Raw genomic sequence first — 19,739 nt, 5'->3', positions numbered from 1 at the left:
ATATTTAAAAGCCCAGTGGAGGGATGCCTAGGTGGGTGGGTCAGTTGGCTAAGCATCCAGCTTCAGGTTAGGTCTTGATCTTATGGTTCCTGAGTTTGAGCCCCACATTGGCTCTTTGCTGACAGTGTGGAGCCTGCTTTCTCAAAATAAATAAATAGACTTTAATTCTTATTTTCTTTATAGTATTCTGGATTTCCTGAATGCTCATTTCATGATAACATTATTATAAACAAGACAGCTATAAAAGAGGGAAAAAAAGTACATTCTTTAATGTTTGAAAAAGCCTTATGGGAGTTACTATTACTGAATCATTTTATAAAGTTAACTTCTACTTCCAAAGAGCCTGATATATTACAGGAAACATTTTTCTGGAAATAGTAATAAAAAGGTTGATTCAGTGAAAATAAAAGTGTTTGATTAAATTAGCAGCAAGAGCTACTATGTCTGAAATATTTCTCACTATAAAGTTGATCTCATAAAAATTCTTTTATGAATGTATGTGTAATGGGCATGACAATTGGTATGCCTTTAACACTAAATGACCTATGTCCTTTTCCTCTGTCTTTGAGCAAACTCAAACACCAAAATACTTGCAGCTATTTTTCAGATACATTTATACCAAACTTAGCCCAGTTTCCAAGGGGTAGAGAATGGGGATTTTCACTTAGCTTTTTCTCAGAGACCTCCAGATTGTTTTATTATTTAAAAAATTTTTTAATGTTTAGTTATATATGGGGGGAGGGGCAGAGAGAGATGGAGACAAAGTCCAAAGCAGGCTCCAGGCTCTGAGCTGTCAGCACAGAGCCTGATGCAGGGCTCGAGCTCACCAGCTGTGAGATCATGACCTGAGCCAAAGTTGGACACTTAACTGACGGAGCCACCCAGGCGCCCCAATCTCCAGATTGTTTTAAAGATTCTGAGGACACTCTTGTGTCCATAGTACTAAAGAAGTTTGATCTGTGTCCTTCTACAGGGATTCCACATCGAAAAGCATCCACTTGGGGCTTTTACCCTGAGAGAAGCAGAGCACCAGGGTTTCCTCAGCCCTGGATATTCTATAAGGAGTCAAGCCAGGGTGGGTGTAGAGATTGTTCCAGGCTAAGATGAAACCTTTGGGCCTATCTGGGGAATATCCAGAGGTGCTGAAAGCAACATAAACTCTCAGGACATAAGCCATAAAACACTACGGGTCACAGCACACTGTGACATGCACCTTGGCTTTCTGGTTCACTGGAGTTTAGGGTCTTGACCACATCCTGAGGCATTATACAATGTGAAGATTGGCAGCCATTTGTATTGGCAGCAGAATACAAAGATGAAAAGGCAGCATTTCTTATTTTCATATATTCGTACTAGTTTCCAAATTTTTCTTAGCTTTCATTTAAAAAAAAAAAGCTAAGAAAGGCGCCACCTGCTGGCGTTATTGAAATTAGATCTTTTCTTATTTTCAGAGTCAGAAGTTTAAGAAGTCAACCTACTCTTTTTCTTTTACTATTAAAAAAAAAAAAAAGGCAAAGGCAGGACAAAGAACTGATCCTGGAAACTCACTTTTATTCCACCCTTAACTGGTATTAGCCTCAGTTGTAAACAGCTTTGACAAGCTCTCCTAAGACTTCTTGGTAATTTCATCTCTTCTATATATCATCCTGAATTTCAGGCTAAATATTTTTCTTAAATCATTTACTTCGGTTTTGAACTGTATATTTTCAGATCATTGTTTCAGAAAATTTTATTTTCCCATTTTTTTCTCTTAAAAGTGGTATTTGAATACCCTTTATAAGCATTAAAGTCTTTTCCAACTTAGATCCAAAGGGGTCTACATGGAGGAAATCTACAGAGTGTGTATGTGTAGACATTCATCTTTCCATTTCCTCCCTTTGTATTACAACAATTTTCAGATTGTTCGAAATTCGGGAGAACAACATAATGAACCCCTACGCACCAGTCCCAAATTCTCAAGTTATCAATGCAGTGTTACCTGCCCTCCTCCCTCTGCCTGCTCCCCATATCCTCACTGGATTGCTTTGAAGTAAATACAAAACATCTGTAAATATGTAAGCACATAGCTCCAGAAAATAAAACCTTTCTAAAAATAGATTTAGCTCCCCAAATTAAAAATAGCTTCCTAATATTATCAAATCCCCAATTCGTGTTCAACTTTCTCTCACTGTATCAGATTTTTTCTTTGGCAGTTTGTTCATATTGGTATCGAAATAACGTCCACATATTGCAATTTCTTGCTATATTTTTGGTTTGTTTTAATCCATTCCTTCCATCTTTATTTCTCTTGCAATATATGTGTTGAAGAAACTAGATCTTTTGCCTTGAGGAGTTTCACACTATCTGGATTTTCTTAGAATTGTGTTGTAGTGTTTATCATGTTCCTTTGTTACCTGTATTTCCTATAAACTGGTCCTTGGCTTGATCAATTCAGATTTAAATTTTTGAGGCAAAACTACCTTATAGGTGGGCGAGATACTTCCAAAGGGAGGGGCAAAATATTTAGTTGTGTGTTTTAAAAATGATACTAGAAGCTCCTGATTGCCTAGACCCATTATTTCACTAGAGGTTGCAAAATGGTGATACTTTATGATTCTTTCTCCATTTACTAGCTAGAACCTCTATAAAGAGAAAATGTTAGCTAGGATGCAATGGGATGTTACTCAAATCTGAAGGCTGAAAGCTATAAGCAGAAGGGAGGAAGAGAACGGGGCAAAAGCAGGGATGGAATGTGTTTTGTTTTGCAGAAACAACAGGTTTCAGCTAAGGAGATACCTGGCTAGTTGTGTCTTACCTGATAGCCCCTTGGTAAGTGTGTCTCACTTGATAGCCCTTCACTTGAGCAGGTTTCAGCTGGACTGGGGCTGAGTACCTGCTCAGATGACCTCCAGTTGTCCTGAGGGTACCTTTAGCTCATTATAATATTAAGATCTCCCATGAGTGGGGTTTTGTGCCATTTTTTTTTTGAACAAAAAATGCATGCCTAGTGTGTGACATGGTAGGCACCAAGCAGAGTGCTTCATGAGCATCCTGACCTTGTCCTCCGACACTGAATAAAAGCTTCCTGTACTAACCCGAGGGGGGAGACAGTGCTTTGAGAGCTCTCTCCCTGTTTCCCTACTTGTAATAAGTAACAAAAAGTTCTTTGCTTTAAACACTCTTTTGGGTCATGTTCAATTTAATTCATTCACCCCAAGTGGTGAACCCCTTGAGTGTGGTTACAAAACTTGCCTTCTTCAACTACTGGTTGCCCTTGCCTTGAAATTTTTAAAAGGAAAATTCTGTCAAAGTGGAGAGGTGATCAAATTAAAAAGCTTGCTTTCTGAACAGTTTCCAGGATTTGCAAATTCTATTTCAATCTAATTTTCTCTTACTTTAGTAATACGGCGATTGTCTGTAATTCTCAAGTCCCCAAAGCTCTGAAAAACCTTCTTTTCAATTCAAAAATGTCTGAAAACTGAAGTTTTGGTAAATTATTGGATGGGCAAATCTTCCCTACCCCAAACTAAGGCCATTTATATCTTTATTTATCTCACTTGGAATAAATATTCAGATATTTTACTGAATAAATATTCATATATTTGCTGCCTCGGATCTCACTAAGAGTCTTAGGTAACATACAGCACACACATTTTCCTTTCTAAATCCAAAATATTCCAAAGTCTGAAAACATGTGCTCCCAAGTACTTCAGACAAAGAATGGTGAACCGTGACAATAATATAGTGGTTAACGTCCAATGAGTACTCTTTCTTTGTCAGGTAATGCTCCAAATGTTTTACATTGCACTAACTCATTCAATCTTTACAACATGCCTGCGTAGCAGGTTCAGTTGCAAAGCCCAGTTTGGGAAACAGGCACAGTATGCCTACATGACTTGCTCTAGGTTGTGCCCAAGAGACAATACATTGGCCAGAAGGATCTGAACCAAGACAGGGGAGCTACTCTGTGACCTTGTTTCTGCCACCTGTTTTCTGTCTCATTTCATGGTGCATCCTCCCCTCAGCACTGCTCCATCTGACTCCCATCAACCTTTCTTTGATAGTGATCCTCTCCAAGAACCTCATGTCTCAGTTCAACTGGGTGACCCCTTATTTCCCAAAACCACACTTTCAAACTTGTCTTTTTGTTCATATTGCTAAATGGTACTTTTTTTAAAGGTAAGGCTATGATCCTTGTACTGATATGAGATGTACATCTGTTAAAAATTTTAACTAATTATGAATAAAGGATGTTATAACTAAAGAAAAATCCTGAGAGAAGACATAAATATGCCATAAGGAATACTAAAATGAATTTGTTTTAAAGATGAAGCACTGGCGGTGGCTCGGTGGTTCAGCTTGGTAAGGGTCTGACTCCTGACAGCTGTTCAAGTCATGCATGATCCCAGGGTTGTGGGATTGAGCTGCGTCAGGCTCCGCACTGCGCATGGAGCCTGAGTCTCTCTCTCAGTCTCTCTCTCTCTCTCTCTCTCTCTCTCTCCTTCTGCCCCGTCCCGATTGTGCTTGTGCAGATGCACTCTGTCTCAAATAAAAAATATAAAAGAATAAAAACAAAGATGAAAAGCTGGTCACTATACACAAGACAATAGTAATTCGCATCTCTATCATACACAATTTGCATTGCTGGTGACAAGAATCCTTCGCATTGTTTGCAGTTTTCTGCAACTTAAAGGAGTTATAAAACAGCTCAAACGCAAGGGAAAACAGTCCATTCGGCAGATCTGTCATATATTCGGCAGATCTGTCCCATAATCTTTTTGCCCATTTCAAAGCCTCACGGTTTTTCTTCACCACATTAATTTCTCTGTCTGGAGTGCAGTTCAGTGGAATTGTCTTCATCAAACTGGCACTTGGTGTATACCTATGTGCCAAAGCATGCTGCTAGGTGCTAGATCCGTGGTGAAGAAAATAGACATCATTCCTGCTATCATGGTCTTTTATAGATTGGCCCATCCACCTAATCACAGTTAGTTCTGCCTCCTTTTGAGCTCCCATGTAATCTTGTTACATCTCTTGTGGTGCTGCTAAATCTTTCTTTGTATCATACTTAGCAATATGTTGTTTACAATGGATGTTGTAGTTCTGGGCGAACAGGACATAAGTCCCAAATTCTGAATATCTTTTGTATAAGATGATAAATTATCTTTTGATTCTTGAGGAGGTAAAAACAGCTGCCTTTCAATGTAACTAACATGTTTTTGATTCTCTGCTACATGTAAAATGCTATGCGATGCGCTACAGGAAGATGATTAATTCAGGAAAGATGTCTGTGAGCACCAACTGTAAAACACGAGGAATACAGGCAAATAAGACCTGGTATCCAATCTAAAGGAACTTCGGTCTAACTTCAACGTGGTGTGAAGAGTGCTATATGAGAGGTGAGTGGTGAGTGTTTTGAGAATGTGGAGGAGGCTCAACCACATTAGAGTCATGAGCAGGGATGGCCTCTGGGACAAGCTGATGCTTAGTCTGAGTTTGGAAGGACAAGTTGGAGTTAGTGAGGCACAGACAGACAGGGCTCACAGATACACATTGAGAATTTGAGAAATGACAAGGGGAGCAGTCTGGCTGAGTGGTGGGACACGAGACTGTAAAGGCAGGCAGGAACAGAATCATAAAGGGCTTCACATACTGAGGCAAAGATGTTCAGCTTTCTCTTGAAAGCCATGGAAGGATTTTGTAGGCTACAAAGATAACTCGGCAGGCTGACTCATGCCCCGCTTCCTGACAAAATGTTTACATCCTAATCTCTGGAATCTGTGAATGTGTTACCTTACATGGAAAAAGGGGACTTAGCAGATGTGATTAAGTTAAGGATCTTGAGATGGGGAGGTTACCCTGCATTATCTTGGTGGGTGTGATCACAAGAGTCCTGATGAGAGAGGTGGTGGAGTTAGAATCAGAGAGAAGACATGAGGGGGAAGCAGAGGTCAGAGGAGAGAGAATCTGTGCCATTGGCTTTGAAGATAGAAAAAGAGGCCACAAGCCCAGGAATGCAGGTGGCCTAGAGAACCTGTGAAAGATAAGGAAAAGAATTCTCTGCTACAGCCTCCAAAAGGAACATAGTCCTGCAGACACATTTCAGAAGCACTGGTTCCCAACTTGGCTGTACACTATGATCATCTGGGAGGATTTTAAAAAACCATTCTCCACCCCACCCCAATTGAATCTCTACACAACCCCAACTGAATCCTCCTATGGAGGTAGGATTTGGGCATTGGTTTTGTTTTGTATTGTTTCGGGTTTTTTTAAGAGAGAATGAGAAGGAGAGAGAGAGAGAGAGAAAGAGAGAGAGAGAGAGAGAAGCAGAGAGAGAGGGGTAAAGAGAGAATCCTAACAGTGCAGAACCCGATACGGGACTTGAACTCACAAACCTGAGTTCATGACCCAAGCCAAAGTCAGACATTTAACCAACTGAGCCACCCAGGTGCCCCTTGGGCATCAGCTTTTTAAGAATAAAGTGATACAAAAGTGCAGCTAAGTTTGAGAACCACTGCCTTCAGGCAACTTACAATTTATAAAACATAAAACAGGGGGCGCCTGGGTGGCTTAGTCAGTTGAGCGTCCGACTTTCGCTTGGGTCATGATCTCACGGTTCGTGGGTTCGAGCCCCGCGTCGGGCTCTGTGCTGACTGCCAGCTCAGAGCCTGGAGCCTGTTTCAGTCTGTNTGTGCTGACTGCCAGCTCAGAGCCTGGAGCCTGTTTCAGTCTGTGTCTCCCTCTCTCTCTGGCCCTCCCCTGCTCACACTGTCTCTCTCTCTCTCTCCTAGAAATAAATAAAAATATTAAAAAAAAACAAAAAAACCCCAAAAAAAACATAAAACAGTAAGACAAAGACATAGGAGTAGGACAAAATGCTATGTAAATTCATAGAAAACAGAGCTCAGATCCACTGGAAAGACTTGGAAAGGTTTTATGACAGTCATGACATCTGAGATGAAGGATTTTAAAAAATAAAGATTCACACATTGAAAAACAATCTCTGATAAAATGATCAGGTTGAGTAAGAGTATGGAATTTAGAAAATACCAGATCGGTTATAGCTACTGGTTCCCCTGCTATATAAGGTAATTGTACAGGCACCAGGAAAGAAAACCTGGGAATAGACTGAGCCCTAGACGATGAGGGAGCCATTGGAAGTTTTGATACACGGAGAGACCCGTTTAGAGATATAGACAGAAACAACGTGTCTAGAAGCAATGTGCAAAATGAAATGACGAGAAGAGTCTGAAAGTGGGGGACCAGTTACAAGGTTTTTACAATATTCAGTTGTGAGGTGGAGAGGGAATGGAAAGCAGGGGAGGAAAGGGAGCTACGTGACAGGTCCCAAATCTGAATGACGAGGCACCTTGGATGTGGGGAATAATAAAGAGGTCAAAGGTGATCGAGAATTTTTACTACAAGAGTGCTGTCATTAACAAAAACAGAGGAGACAGGATTTGGACTGGTTTGATGGGAAGGTAAGTTTTAATTTTATGTCCAAGTAGAAAATGCTTGAAAGACCTGTAGATGGAGCAGTTTTACAAAGAAGTGGGAATAAAAGAAGGCTTGGAATTGGAGATGCATTTGAAATCTTCCTGGTGCTAGTAATGGAAGCTATGGGAGCAGGAGGATTTGTTAATTCTGTTTTGCTGGTGGTGGCAGGTACTTGATGGACACATTAAATTTTTTTTTTTATTATTTATTTTTGAGAGAGAGAGACAGAGCATGAGAGGGAGAGGGGCAGAGGAGGAGGGAGATACAGAATCCGAAGCAGCCTCTGGGCTCTGAGCTGTCAGCACAGAGCTTGATGTGGGGCTTGAACCCACGAACTGTGAGATTATGACCTGAGCTGAAGTCAGACACTTAACCAAATGAGCCACCCAGGTGCCGCCTGACGGACACATTTTATTGCTGATGTTGAAAAGAAAGCAGAATTGTCTAGACAACCAACATTTAGAAGGAAGAAGAGTTGATGAGAATGACTGGGAAGAGGAGAAAACCTGGGATTTTGCAGGGCTGTGGTACCCTAAGGCAGAAAAGTCAAGGAGGATAGGGTGGTCCAGTGTGGACTGAAATAATCTTTAGAGATTGGCCAGTGGGTGATCCTTAACACATAAGCTCCGTGAGGGGAGATGCTAAAAGACTGCCTGTCACATTGTGCTCAATAATTAAGTATTGAACAAATTAATTTTTGAGATTTCAGACAATGTTTTCAGAATACAGTTGGAGGCAGAAGACAAATCTAAAGGGACAAATAGAATTTGCCACTATCCCAGAAGAAACCCCATTCATGTCCATTTTTCATAGGTAGTCAGGGTGACCTTTTAAGTGTGTGTGTGTGTGTGTGTGTGTGTGTGTGTGTGTGTATGTTTAAGTAGGCTCAATGATCATGTGGGGTTTGAACTCACAACCCTGAGATCAAGAGTTGTATGTTCTATAGACTGAGTCAGGTAGGCGCCCCCAGTGTGACCTTTTAAAAAATAAATCAGATCTTGCCACTTTCCTTCTTAAAGATGGCTTCTTGATGAACTTAGGATCAAACCAATCCAAAGCAAAGCAAAGCAAAGCAAAGCAAAGCAAAGCAAAGCAAAGCAAAGCAAAGCAAAGCAAATCGCACTGCCTGAGCTGGCCATCCCTGTGTAACCTGGCCTGGCCTGTATTTTCAACTGAACCATAGGCCACTTTCTGTCTCATATACTACCCTCTAGTCACCAACTTGAACCTGAAATTCTTACCTGTCCCTTTTATGCCCTGACCATGCCCATCTTGTCCCTTCATTAGGGCACTTGCATGTGGTTCCCTTGGGCTAGAATATGCTGGCCCAGCTTTTTTTTTTTTTTTTTTTTGGTCCAGGCTTTTTACTTGTTAACTCGCCTCTCATTCTTTAGGTCTGTTCAAATGTTATCACCAGTCTCCTCCCATTAGAAAGTCAGGAGGGAGAAAATGCAAACAGCACAGAGAACAACTGATGAATAAAAGTACAGGAGAAGCAAAAGGAGATGGATCAAGAGTTCCAAGGGAGGAATGAAGAACTCTTGCTTCCTCTAAAACAGGAGCAAGGAAGGTAGACAAGAGCAGACACATTTAGGAATCGGAGGTGTAAGGTGTTATGCAACCTGATGAGTTCTCTTCCCATCAGCCTTTAATTACATGGTCAAACTGGTTTTAGGAAGAGCAGCAAATTACTTGATTTTACCTTGTCAGCTGGTTCTGTAAGATATGCTGTGAATATAGGATGGAGAGCATCCTTTTCTAGATTCTTTTTTACTTAGGTCTACTGAGCTTAGCAAGAGAATCACTGGCCCATATCATATATGCAAAATGGTCTTCACAGACATTGTTGCTTTTACTGTACTGTGTGCATAATTCTAAAGGAGTACACCCTGCCTACCTGAAGCCCCAGGAAGCAACATTTCGGTGGACGCCCATGAGGCCCCCAACAGGGCTTCAGCATTCTTCTGGAGAGACAATGGACTGAGATTTACAATGCAGGTGTTTTTTTTTTTTTTTCCTGTGGGCTTAGAAATGATAAAGCATTAGATTCACACAACCCTGCCGTAAAAGATTACAGTAATGTTATTATAACCTCATTTTCTGTTACAAGGTGGAAATGAGATTTGCTCCAAACTAAACAGGAAGTCAGTAATAAAAAATTACAGCCTCTGGGGTGCCTGGGTGGCTCAGTCAGTTGAGCGTCAGACGTTTGATTTCGGCTTAGGTCATGATTTCATGGTTCATGAGTTTGAGCCCCGCATCAGGCTCTGTGCTGACCAGGGCGGAGTATACTTTGAATTCTGTCTCCCTTTCTCTCTGCCCCTCCCCTGCTCGCCCTCGCTCTCTCTCAAAAATAAATAGACATTAAAAAATTACAGCAACTGGCTAATCCAGGCTTTCTGATCTGTGCATGCGTTATGTCCTTTACACACTCCAAGGCTTACGATGACAACAACCCACAACCCTATTGGCATTTTCAAGTGTGCGCCTCTCTCTTCACTCCCACCCTAGTGTCGACAACCATACTAGGTGTGCATTGCATGTTACTGTGTGTGAACGGCAGATGAGGAAAATATTAAATAGGAGTATATAACTACCCACTTCTCGGTGTTTGGGATTAAAGGTTTCCTTTGCGCTGCTGGGAGAAGCTGGAGAGGTTGTGGGGGGAGAGGCTGCCAGTGGGTAGGAAGCTGCAGAGTGCAAATGAAGAACCAGCACTAGACTGCCTGATTTATGGGCGGGGGGGGGGGGGTGAGTGGGAGAGCCAATGGTGAAGACTGGCAGCTACCACAGAGAATTGGGACAGTTTCTGATTTGTAATGGGTCAGGCTGTACTAGGCCCACAGGAAACTTCCATAAAAGATAAACATTACTTGCTTCCAAAATGTTTACGGCTGGCACTATGCTCTTTTCCACTCTTCTTTCTTTTCTTTTTTCAGTTTGTCATTTTGAAATCGGCCTTGAGGTGGGGTAGAGTAGCTTGAGCTGACTGAATGAGGTGCATTCCAGAAAAGTTCATGTCCTGTGAGAGTCAAGGGATGGTCCGACTGGAGTACTGGAGCTTCAGCTCTTCCCACGATTAACCCTTTGCTCCTAAGAATGTAGATAAATTGGGAGCCAAAGAATTTTCAGGAATTAGGAAAGGCACAGTGAGAAAATAGTGGGTAAGGAATACGGAAGTGGCTGGGTATGAGGGTGGTGTGAACACCTCTGCCCTCCTCCACTGTCTAGAAGACTACCTCCAGTTCAGGTGCAGCTCAGCCAAATTCCCTCGAAGTCCTCCTTGCCCACTTCCTCTCTAGCAGCTTGAGAAGCCTGGGGTCTGTCCAGAACACATAGGCCCTTCTGGACCTTGCTCCTTTAATAAGTCCCTTCCCCATTTTATTAAAATATATATATTTTTAAGTAATCGCTACACCCAACATGGGGCTGGAACTCACACCCTGAGATGAATAGTTGCATGTTCTACTGACTGAGCCAGTCAAGCCCCCTCTTTCCCTATTTTGAAAGACTCCTGGGGGCCCTGGGGGGCTCAGTCAATTAAGGGACAGACTCTTGATTTTGGCTCAGGTCAGGATCTCACAGTTCATGAGATTAAGCCCCATATCGGGCTCTGCACTGGTGGAGCCTACTTGAGATTCTTCCTCTCTCTCTCTCTTTGCCCTTCTCCTGCTTCTATCTTTCTCTCTCTTTCAAGAAAAAGAAAGAGAAGGAAAAAAAAAAAACTTTTAAAAGACTCCTGTGATAACTTCTCCCATCTCCAAACAACTCAGGCTAGAGGAAAAATCAAATAAGCCCCAAGCCAGCTTTGATTATAGCCCGTTTAACGCAATTATGCATCAGTCACTCTGTAGTCACACAAATATGCACACATTAAGATCCAGAACACGTATAAGTCTATGCATCTAATATTTACGTATTCCATAAATATTACACCGTATGCATGACTATGCTTGTCATCGATGCATATCTGTATCTTTCTGTACTCACATTTCTATCACTGTGCTACTCTTTACGTATGATAGTGCCCCAGAGTTGAAGATCCTGGGTTTGAATCCCGTTTCTGTCAAATTACATGGCTGGTATGCAGGGGAACCTTCTGCCGAGAAAGGGTAGGTAGACTTCGAGAATCAGTGGCCCCTTAACCATAATTTTCACTGACAACGTTAGGTGTTCTAAACTGCTGGCAGTATTTTTTTCTGACACTTCAAACGTGCTTTCACATGAGTTCATTTCCAGGCCCACCCAATGACTTCCCACACGTTGTAAATAACGTCTTCGGCCTGCACTGAAAAGAGTAGGCTTCTCTCAAAGTCTAAGTGAAGCGGAAAATACGGAAAACACGTTCATCGTCCATCAAGACTTTGAGCCCAGCAGGGTGTTAAGTTCCTGAGAGGAGAGAAATCAGAAAGTCCGACTTCGGTATAACTAACATTTTCCCGGATCACAAGCCCAGCAATCAGAGCATAGTACAACCAGGAACTTACGAAGGGCGCCGAGGTGCAGGTGACAGAAGCGACCTAACCCGCCACACAGCGCGGTCCCGGCCGCCCCGCCGCCCCCGTCGCCTCTGGCCCCCGGGCGCCCGGCGCAGGCGCACGCCGCCCCGCTCGAGGGGCCGGGCTCCGGCTGCCATCTTGCCGCGCGCGGGAGCCGCAGCCGCTCGCCCGTCCGCAGGGCCGGAGTCGAGGTTGTCCAGCTCAGATCGCATTCCCTTCCCATTGCCAGCCCTGCCCAACGGCCTGCCCGGCCTGCCCAGCCCCAACTCCAGGCCATGAAGTGACCATCGCCCGCTGCCGGACTCCCAGCATTGGTCCGCTCGGTGTCTACCCCCGCGGAACGGAGCGCCCGGACACCCGGTCTCCCCGCCGGCCGCGATGCCGAACGTGCAGCTGCCGCCCAAGGAGAGCAACCTTTTCAAGCGCATCTTGGTGAGTGGCCGAGGCCGCGCTTCCGACCTGGCCCGGCGATCGGTCTGGCGGAGGCGGCGCCTGCGCGAGCTGGGCTCAGCCCCGGCTCCGTTCTTTGTTTACCTCCGAGCCGACCCGACCTGACTCCCCGCCTCGGCCGGCCTCCCCCTGCCCCCGCGCGCTCCGTCCCGCCGCGCTCCGCAGTACCTTTGGGCCAGGACGCGTCGGCCCGGGAGTGGCCCCCGTGGCCTCTGCGGCGCTCTGCGGTCAGACTCACGACCTCCGCCCACCCGGTCCTCCCGTTTGTTTCTTTTCCCCTTGGCCAGGTGTGTTCATTCACTGATTCGTGCTTAAGCTCTTGCACATCGCACGCCGATACCTGCTAAAGAGGGAGCGATCCTGTGGTGCAATGGGGCTCCGACTTATACCGGTTATGGGAAAAGTAAACCTTAGGAGGCCAAGCGTCCCTTTGGGAAAGAGTTTTTGTTTTTGATATGCCGTACTTACCCCCTTTGGAAGAGACTAAGTGACTTGAACTGCATTTCCAAGTTAAAAGTCGAACACAGCTCTTTTTGATCGCTTTCAACTCATTCAGGCCCAGCATTGGCTAAGTCGCGCCGACTGGCTGATTTCACACTTGAGGGGAGCCTTTACTTTGTTTCCAAGCAGAAACTTAAATAGGACCCGGAAAGAGAGGACTGCTGCCCGGCCGGGAGAGCGTTTCGTGGGTTCTGTGCCAGTGTCCTTGGTGCCTTCAATTGTTTCCCAGGGCCATTCTTCCAGAGAGGAGAGGCAACATGCCTTTGCTCTTTTCTGTGTGCACTGGAGACTGTAGATGATTTTAAACTGACATTGTAAATAGTGCCTTTTCTAGTGTATCATTTCATCTGAAAACAAGCGTTTAGATTTTAAAAGGAATTTATTGTTTAGAGCTTGTGTTACTTATATGACTATTAGCTGTTGCTTACCTTTACTATAAATAAAAGATTACCTTTAGAATAGTTTTAAGTATTATCAAGGTATGTAAGAAGGTAAGAACTCAGCTGTTGTGTTTCAAGCCAATAGAAACTTCACGTTTCTTCAGAAGGTTGAAAAAGATACATAATAGATGGGATTAATATTTTACGATTTAATTTTACATCGTACTTAGTGTTGAGCAAACAATGAGAGACAAGTGTGAAAACAAAAGATTCTAATTAAAGTAATGTGGCAGATTGCTTCATTGGGCTTTGTATATATATTTTTGTTAGTTTTCGTTTTTTTCCCCACCTTTATCACAGGATGGATTTGGAGAAGTGAACTTTTTGACCCATTCAAGTTCATCTATAAGTTGTTAATTGTATTTAAGGACATTTGGCATTATACCTAAAAGATGACAGAACACTTATTTTCACTCTGTATGGATATTTTCTAGTTCCAGTTGTGTTATCAGTACATTATTTAAAAAAACTATATGATTAATTATACTCTAGTTACAAAAGTTAAAGCTGCTGCTGAGTTAACTTGATCCCTAAATAAATTGGGAAATGCTAAACATGTTCTTATCTGGGTCTGTAATATTTATTATATGGTTACATGAATTTAGGAAGGTGCTGCAAAAGTGAATGATTTTATTAGTTCACAATTGCAATAAATGCGGGTACCATTTTTTGCTACAACAGCTGCATGACAGACAGACGCAAAATTATTTTTCAAGTTTGTTTAGTGGACCTAAGTGCTTTACCACAACAGTAAATTTTTAAAAATTAATTACGAATGTATTTGAACACATCTGTACACATTTACTAGCTAGCTGATTACATGTTCTGCATGGCTTATACATGCCTGTCTTATTCCCCAAATTGGCTATTGACATTATGTTTTGTTGAATTTTGGAGCTATTCCATGCATTCTTTTACGAATGAAACAAACCCAGGAATGGTAAGTGACTAAATGTCTAAGGTTCTCTGGTTAGTAGGAGAGTTGAAACCAGAGTCTGTCTTTTGTACTGAGTATATATTCCTTACCAAACTTAACACTTTTCTTTAACCTGTGTACTTAGATACTAGAGACAGACTACCTCATTTGTTTGTTTGTTTGTTTAAAGCTTACTTAGAGGGAGAGAGAGAATCATCAGGGGAGAGGCCCGGGGCTGGGGGGAGACAAAATTACTGAAGCAGGTTCTGTGCTGACAGCAGAGAACCCCATGTGGGGCTTGAACTCATGAACTGTGAGATCATGACCTGAACTGTAAGTCATCTGAAGTTGGATGCTTAACCAACTGAGCCACCCAGGTGTCTCTAGACCACCTGGTTTGAATTATGGCTCAGAAACTTATTGGCTCTGTAAACTCAGTAACCATGTGCCTCACTCTCGCCATCTGAAACGGAGATAACCTGTAATCTCATAGGTTTTCCTGGAATTTAAGTAAGGATTAAGTGAATGGTGCCTGACACTAGTAAATGCTTCCAATAAGTAGTAACTATTATTATTGTTATTGGTAATATGAGTATTGGTATTTCCAGATTATTTGTTAAGTCAGAAAAAACCCGTAATATTTATTTTCTTTTCCTATTGGCTAGTGGTTCCTTCTGCTTTTTCTTGCCATTTGTTAGATGAACTCTTAGAGTCAAACTCAGATTATTTTTATTTTATTTTAAATATTTTTGGAATAGGAGATATATTCAGAGGGTTCAAAATTCAGGTTTCTTTCCCATCTTTGTCTCACAACTACTAGGTTCCCTTCCCCAGAGGCAATCAGGAAGTCTCAACTTACTTATTTTGTTTAAAGTTTATTTATTTAATTTGAGAGAGAGAGTTGGTGGGGGGCAGGAAGAGGGAGAGAGAGAATCCTGAGCAGTCTCTGCACTGTCATCGGCACAGAACCTGACACAAGGCTCGAATTCACAAACTGCAAGAGCATGACCTGAGCTGAAGTCAAGAGCCCATGCTTAACCAACTGAGCCACTCAGGTGCTCCAGGAAGCATCAATTTAAACATTTTTTTCTATGAACACTTTTCTAACTCTCCTCTCTACATCCTACCCCTACTGCAAAGATTAACCACTTCCTCCTTCTTTCCTGGTAGTGTTTTGCTTTGAACCTAATAAACTGTATGTTTGTATTTTATTTTAAATCTTTTTTAAAAAATGTTTATTTTTGGGAAAGAGAGAGAGAGAGAGAGAGAGAGAGAGAGAGAATGAGTGGGGGAGGGGCAGAGAGGGAGGAGGAGAGGGGATCAGAAGCCAGCTCCATGCTGTCAGCACAGAGCCCGATGTGGGGCTTGAACTCACTTACCGTAAGATCATGACTTTACTTAAGTTGAACCAAAGTTGAACCCTTAACTGACTGACCCACCCAAGTGCCCCTTATTTTTGGTATACTATATTAATCGAGCAGTTCTAATTTGTGTAGACTCTGAGGATGCAGCATTTAAAACAGACAAGATCTCTGTTCTCATGGAGGTTATACAGTATGGTGAGGAAGATAGGCACTAAATAAGTAATCAAATAACAATTTCAGGGAATGATAGTGCGCTGTAGAAAATGGAGTAACATGATAGCATGTGTGTTGCGGGTGTGGGAGGCTGGTGGTGTTAGATAGAGTGGTCAGGGAGGTGACATGTGAGACTCTGCTGGTAGGGAAGCTCTGGGGAAGAACATTTCAAGTAGAAGGAACACATGCAGAGGCCCTGAAGTGGGCATAAACTCGGCGTGCTGAGTGCTGGAAAGAGACCCCATGGAAATGAAGTGAGAGGGTGAATGGAAGATGATGAGACGTTCATGTGATCAGTGGCTGCGGTGGACAGGTGCTGGTTACTAAGCCTGGCTGGTGGCAGTGAGGTGTTGCTCCTCACACATGTATTAGACAAGTGACAGAAAGGTCATGGTCTTTGGAGCCAGACCAGAGTTTGCAAGTAGGCTGAGCCACTTATAAACAAACTTTGTGAACTCTTACATTTCAATTTCTACATCTGTAGGGAGGAGGTAGTGACACCTACCTTAAGGGATACCTATGAGAGATAACATGTTTTGTATGGACATATAGTAGTTGCTTGTGTGCGTGTGTATGCATGCCTTGGTTTCATTCTTGAAGTGTCACTAATGCAGTTTCTGGATTTTTTTCTCTGTTGTTACCACATTTTTTTGCTTTTGGATTTTCAATTAAAAAAAATTGTAGGAGTATTGATTGACAATAAAATTCCCTATTTTTAGTTTTTTAAATGTGTATTTATTTTTGAGAGAGAGAGCGAGAGCAAGTGAGGGAGGAGCAGAGAGAGAGAGAGAGAGAGATTGAGAGAGAGGACAGACCTGAAACAGATTCTGTACTGACAGCACAGATCCCTCTGTGGGGCTTGAACCCATGAACTGGGAGATCATGACCAGAGCCAAAATCAGGAGTAAGATGCTTAAGCAACTAAGCCACCCCAGGTGCCCCTAAATTCCCTATTTATTAAATTTTGTTTCCTTCGAGGCACCTGGGTGGCTCAGTCGGTTGGGCGTCCGACTTTGGCTCAGGTCATGATCTCAACGGTTTGTGGGTTCGAGCCCCGCGTCGGGCTCTGTGCTGACAGCTAGCTCAGAGCCTGGAGCCTGCTTTGGATTCTGTGTCTCCCTCTCTCCCTCTCTCTCTGACCCTCCCCTGCTCACACTGTCTCTCTCTCTATCTCAGAAATGAATAAACATTAAAAAATTAAAAAATTTTTTCCTTCTCTTCTATGAAAGTGAAAATACTCATACTAGAACAACTTGGCAAGGAGTAGTTTACAAGAATATACTTCATGTTATAAGTGATTTAAATTGGCATAAAACCTTCCCATTGCTTATGTTTTAGACCTAATTTTGGATCTTGAATTTAGAATTTATATAATGCAAAGAAAAATTGCTCTGTGTCTATTCACTTTATTAATTCTTGTTCATATTTCTTTACAGAAATGTTATGAACAGAAGCAGTACAAAAATGGCCTCAAGTTTTGCAAGATGATTCTTTCGAATCCAAAATTTGCTGAACATGGAGGTATTGCCTCATCTGTGAGAGACTGCTTTGGAGAATTGTAATTCCAAAATCAGACAGATAAGATTCCTAATAGTGAATGAAGAATACTTCCCAGATTCCATGGCCTTGTAGTTCTCTAGTAACTAACAAATGATCTTATTCTAGTTCCCTTTCCTTTTATTATGCTTAGGTGTCTGTGCAGCCTTCACTTTCAGATAAGTGGTTGGTTGATCTATTGGGGAATAATTGGAGTATATAACAGCATTTTATAGATCTCATTTCATTTATTACTTTGAATAGAACTTTAAATTTATACTTTGATTTCTTGTCTGAAATGAGGATCATATATGCAATACAGAAGTGGTATAAAAAACAGATGTATTTTATTCTTTGGTAGATGTCTTTTTTATATATCTGCTGACCTTTATATATAAATACTTAAGTTAGATACTATTGATTTGTCATAAAATTGTTTATCTTGAGTTGTTTTTCTAGCACTGGTGTTAATAGGTCTATATTCGCTTGTCTCCTCCTTTTTCACTGGTGACCTGTGCTTGTTAGACATGCAAGTTACGGTCCTACAGTGAAGCACAGCTAACTGGGGTCTCTGAATATTAGACTTGGGTAACTCTTTTTTTTTTTTTAAGTTTGCTTATTTTCTCTTTATTTATTTATTTTTTTTTTTACAAATAGTTTATTGTCAAATTAGTTTCCACATAACACTCAGTGCTCATCCCCAAAGTGCCCCCCTCCATGCCCATCCCCCCTCCCCCCCACATCCATCAGTCCTCAGTTTTTGTCAGCATTCAGGAGTCTCTCATGGTTTGCCTCTCTCCTTTTCCCCCACCATTTCCGCCCTTCTTCTCCCCCTTGTTCCTCCGTCAAGTTCCTCCTAATCCTCCTATACGTGCAAACATATGATATTTGTCCTTCTCTGCCTGACTTATTTCGCTCAGCATAACACCCTCAAGGTCCATCCATGTTGCTACACATGGCCAGATTTCATTCTTTCTCATTGCCATGTAGTATTTAGACTTGGGTAACTCTTAAGAGCATCTTCTTGGGAAAATAGGCCAACTCTGCTCAGCTTTCAAATAACATTTAAAACATTCTTTGAAGGAAATGGAGAGAAGTCTTCATAGAGTTTTAAATATGTAAAGCTTGTTTTCAAGTTTTTCTCCATGGAACCCTTATCCAAATGGCAGCTTGAGGGAAAAACAGATAAATATGTATAAATGACAGATAAATGAAGATGTTTGTAGGGGCCTGACTGCTGGCTCACCATGTTCTGAAAACCACAGTCCACAGAGATCATTTGCAAACCATTGTTCTTGTCTAATTCCCTGCTTGTGGATTTATTCAGAGAATCATTTCATTAGCTGCCTTAAATATATTCTTGGGTTGCCACTCCTGCAGTCCAGTCTTACACTCTTGAAATGCAAACTGATGTTAATAAGCTTAACTAAAATTAGTTGGAATAAACTTGCAGTCAAAAGTGAACTGTGTGTTGATATTGAATAAGCTGATTTTTACGTTGCGTACATCTCTTTGCTAAGGAAGATTGTTTTTGTGGGGTGTAAATCAGGTGATGGATAGAAGTGATCTCAGATGAAAGCTGTGGAGCCACTGTAGTAGATTTAACTCAACAGGATTCGGTGCCTACTGTGTTACCTTTTCTCAGCAGAATAATCTCAATCTTCCTGCTTCTAAGGCAGGAAGCATTGTAGGAACTCAGTCTCAGCCTAAGGGATTTCAGAAAAGGATTCAGGTTAAGCTCTAATAAGCACCTAAATATAGTTTTACTTTTTGTATTGAAGAGAAGTTCTAACTATGTGATTAAAAAGACAATGTAAGTATTGGCAGATACTACATTAAAATAGTACTAAGAGTCAAACAAAATAAAATCGTGCTAAGAGAATAATTTGAATTCTTTGTGTGTAAATAGAAGTTAAAAATATTTTTCAGAGACTTTGGCTATGAAAGGATTAACATTGAACTGCTTAGGAAAAAAAGAAGAAGCATATGAATTTGTTCGTAAAGGACTTCGTAATGATGTCAAGAGCCATGTCTGTATCCTTTTGTGATAATTAAAATTTATTATTTATTTTCCATTTAATAGGGTTTTCTAATTCAGGAAAAACAGACCTTTACTATGGAAAGTTTTGCATAGAAGAAAGAATTTAACAAACTCTGTGTACCATTACTCCACTTGAATAATTATCAACATTTTATAATACTAGTTTCTTCTGTTCCCCACCTCTTGTTTCTTACAGTTGATTGAAAGAGAATCTCTGTACAGTATGTTTCCCTTCAGTTGTGCTTAGTGTGAGAGAAAAGTAACTGATATGTGACTTGAAACCCGGTTTTTTTCTTACATACC

At 41.7% G+C, this 19,739-nt stretch overlaps 2 protein-coding genes across 8 annotated transcripts in view; one reads left to right on the top strand and one right to left on the bottom strand.

Moving 5' to 3' along the window:
• The window catches only part of MTRF1 (mitochondrial translation release factor 1), a 68,711-nt gene extending 55,750 nt beyond the window's left edge, over nt 1–12,961 (bottom strand). For 2 of the 5 annotated variants that reach the window (XR_005531934.1, XM_039253151.1), the window contains exon 1: nt 11,467–11,843. The gene's annotated coding sequence lies outside the window, so the exon portion shown is untranslated. Of the gene's footprint in view, nt 1–11,466; nt 11,844–11,963; nt 12,029–12,893 lie in introns of those variants that run through there. The other 3 variants (XR_005531931.1, XR_005531932.1, XR_005531930.1) reach the window with 3 other exon arrangements.
• The window catches only part of NAA16 (N-alpha-acetyltransferase 16, NatA auxiliary subunit), a 62,074-nt gene continuing 54,443 nt past the window's right edge, over nt 12,109–19,739 (top strand). For all 3 annotated transcript variants that reach the window (XM_039253150.1, XM_039253149.1, XM_039253148.1), the window contains exons 1-3: nt 12,109–12,407; nt 17,296–17,380; nt 19,325–19,429. In XM_039253150.1, the coding sequence (XP_039109081.1) occupies nt 12,354–12,407; nt 17,296–17,380; nt 19,325–19,429 (244 nt within the window). In that variant the 5' untranslated portion in view covers nt 12,109–12,353. The remainder of the gene's footprint in view (nt 12,408–17,295; nt 17,381–19,324; nt 19,430–19,739) is intronic.

Source organism: Hyaena hyaena, unplaced genomic scaffold (genome assembly GCF_003009895.1).
Source record: "Hyaena hyaena isolate Hyena2069 unplaced genomic scaffold, ASM300989v1 scaffold_440, whole genome shotgun sequence".
NCBI classification, from domain to species: domain Eukaryota; kingdom Metazoa; phylum Chordata; class Mammalia; order Carnivora; family Hyaenidae; genus Hyaena; species Hyaena hyaena.
Note: the sequence above shows the minus strand (reverse complement) of the source record. Positions and strands in the feature narration are given on the sequence as shown.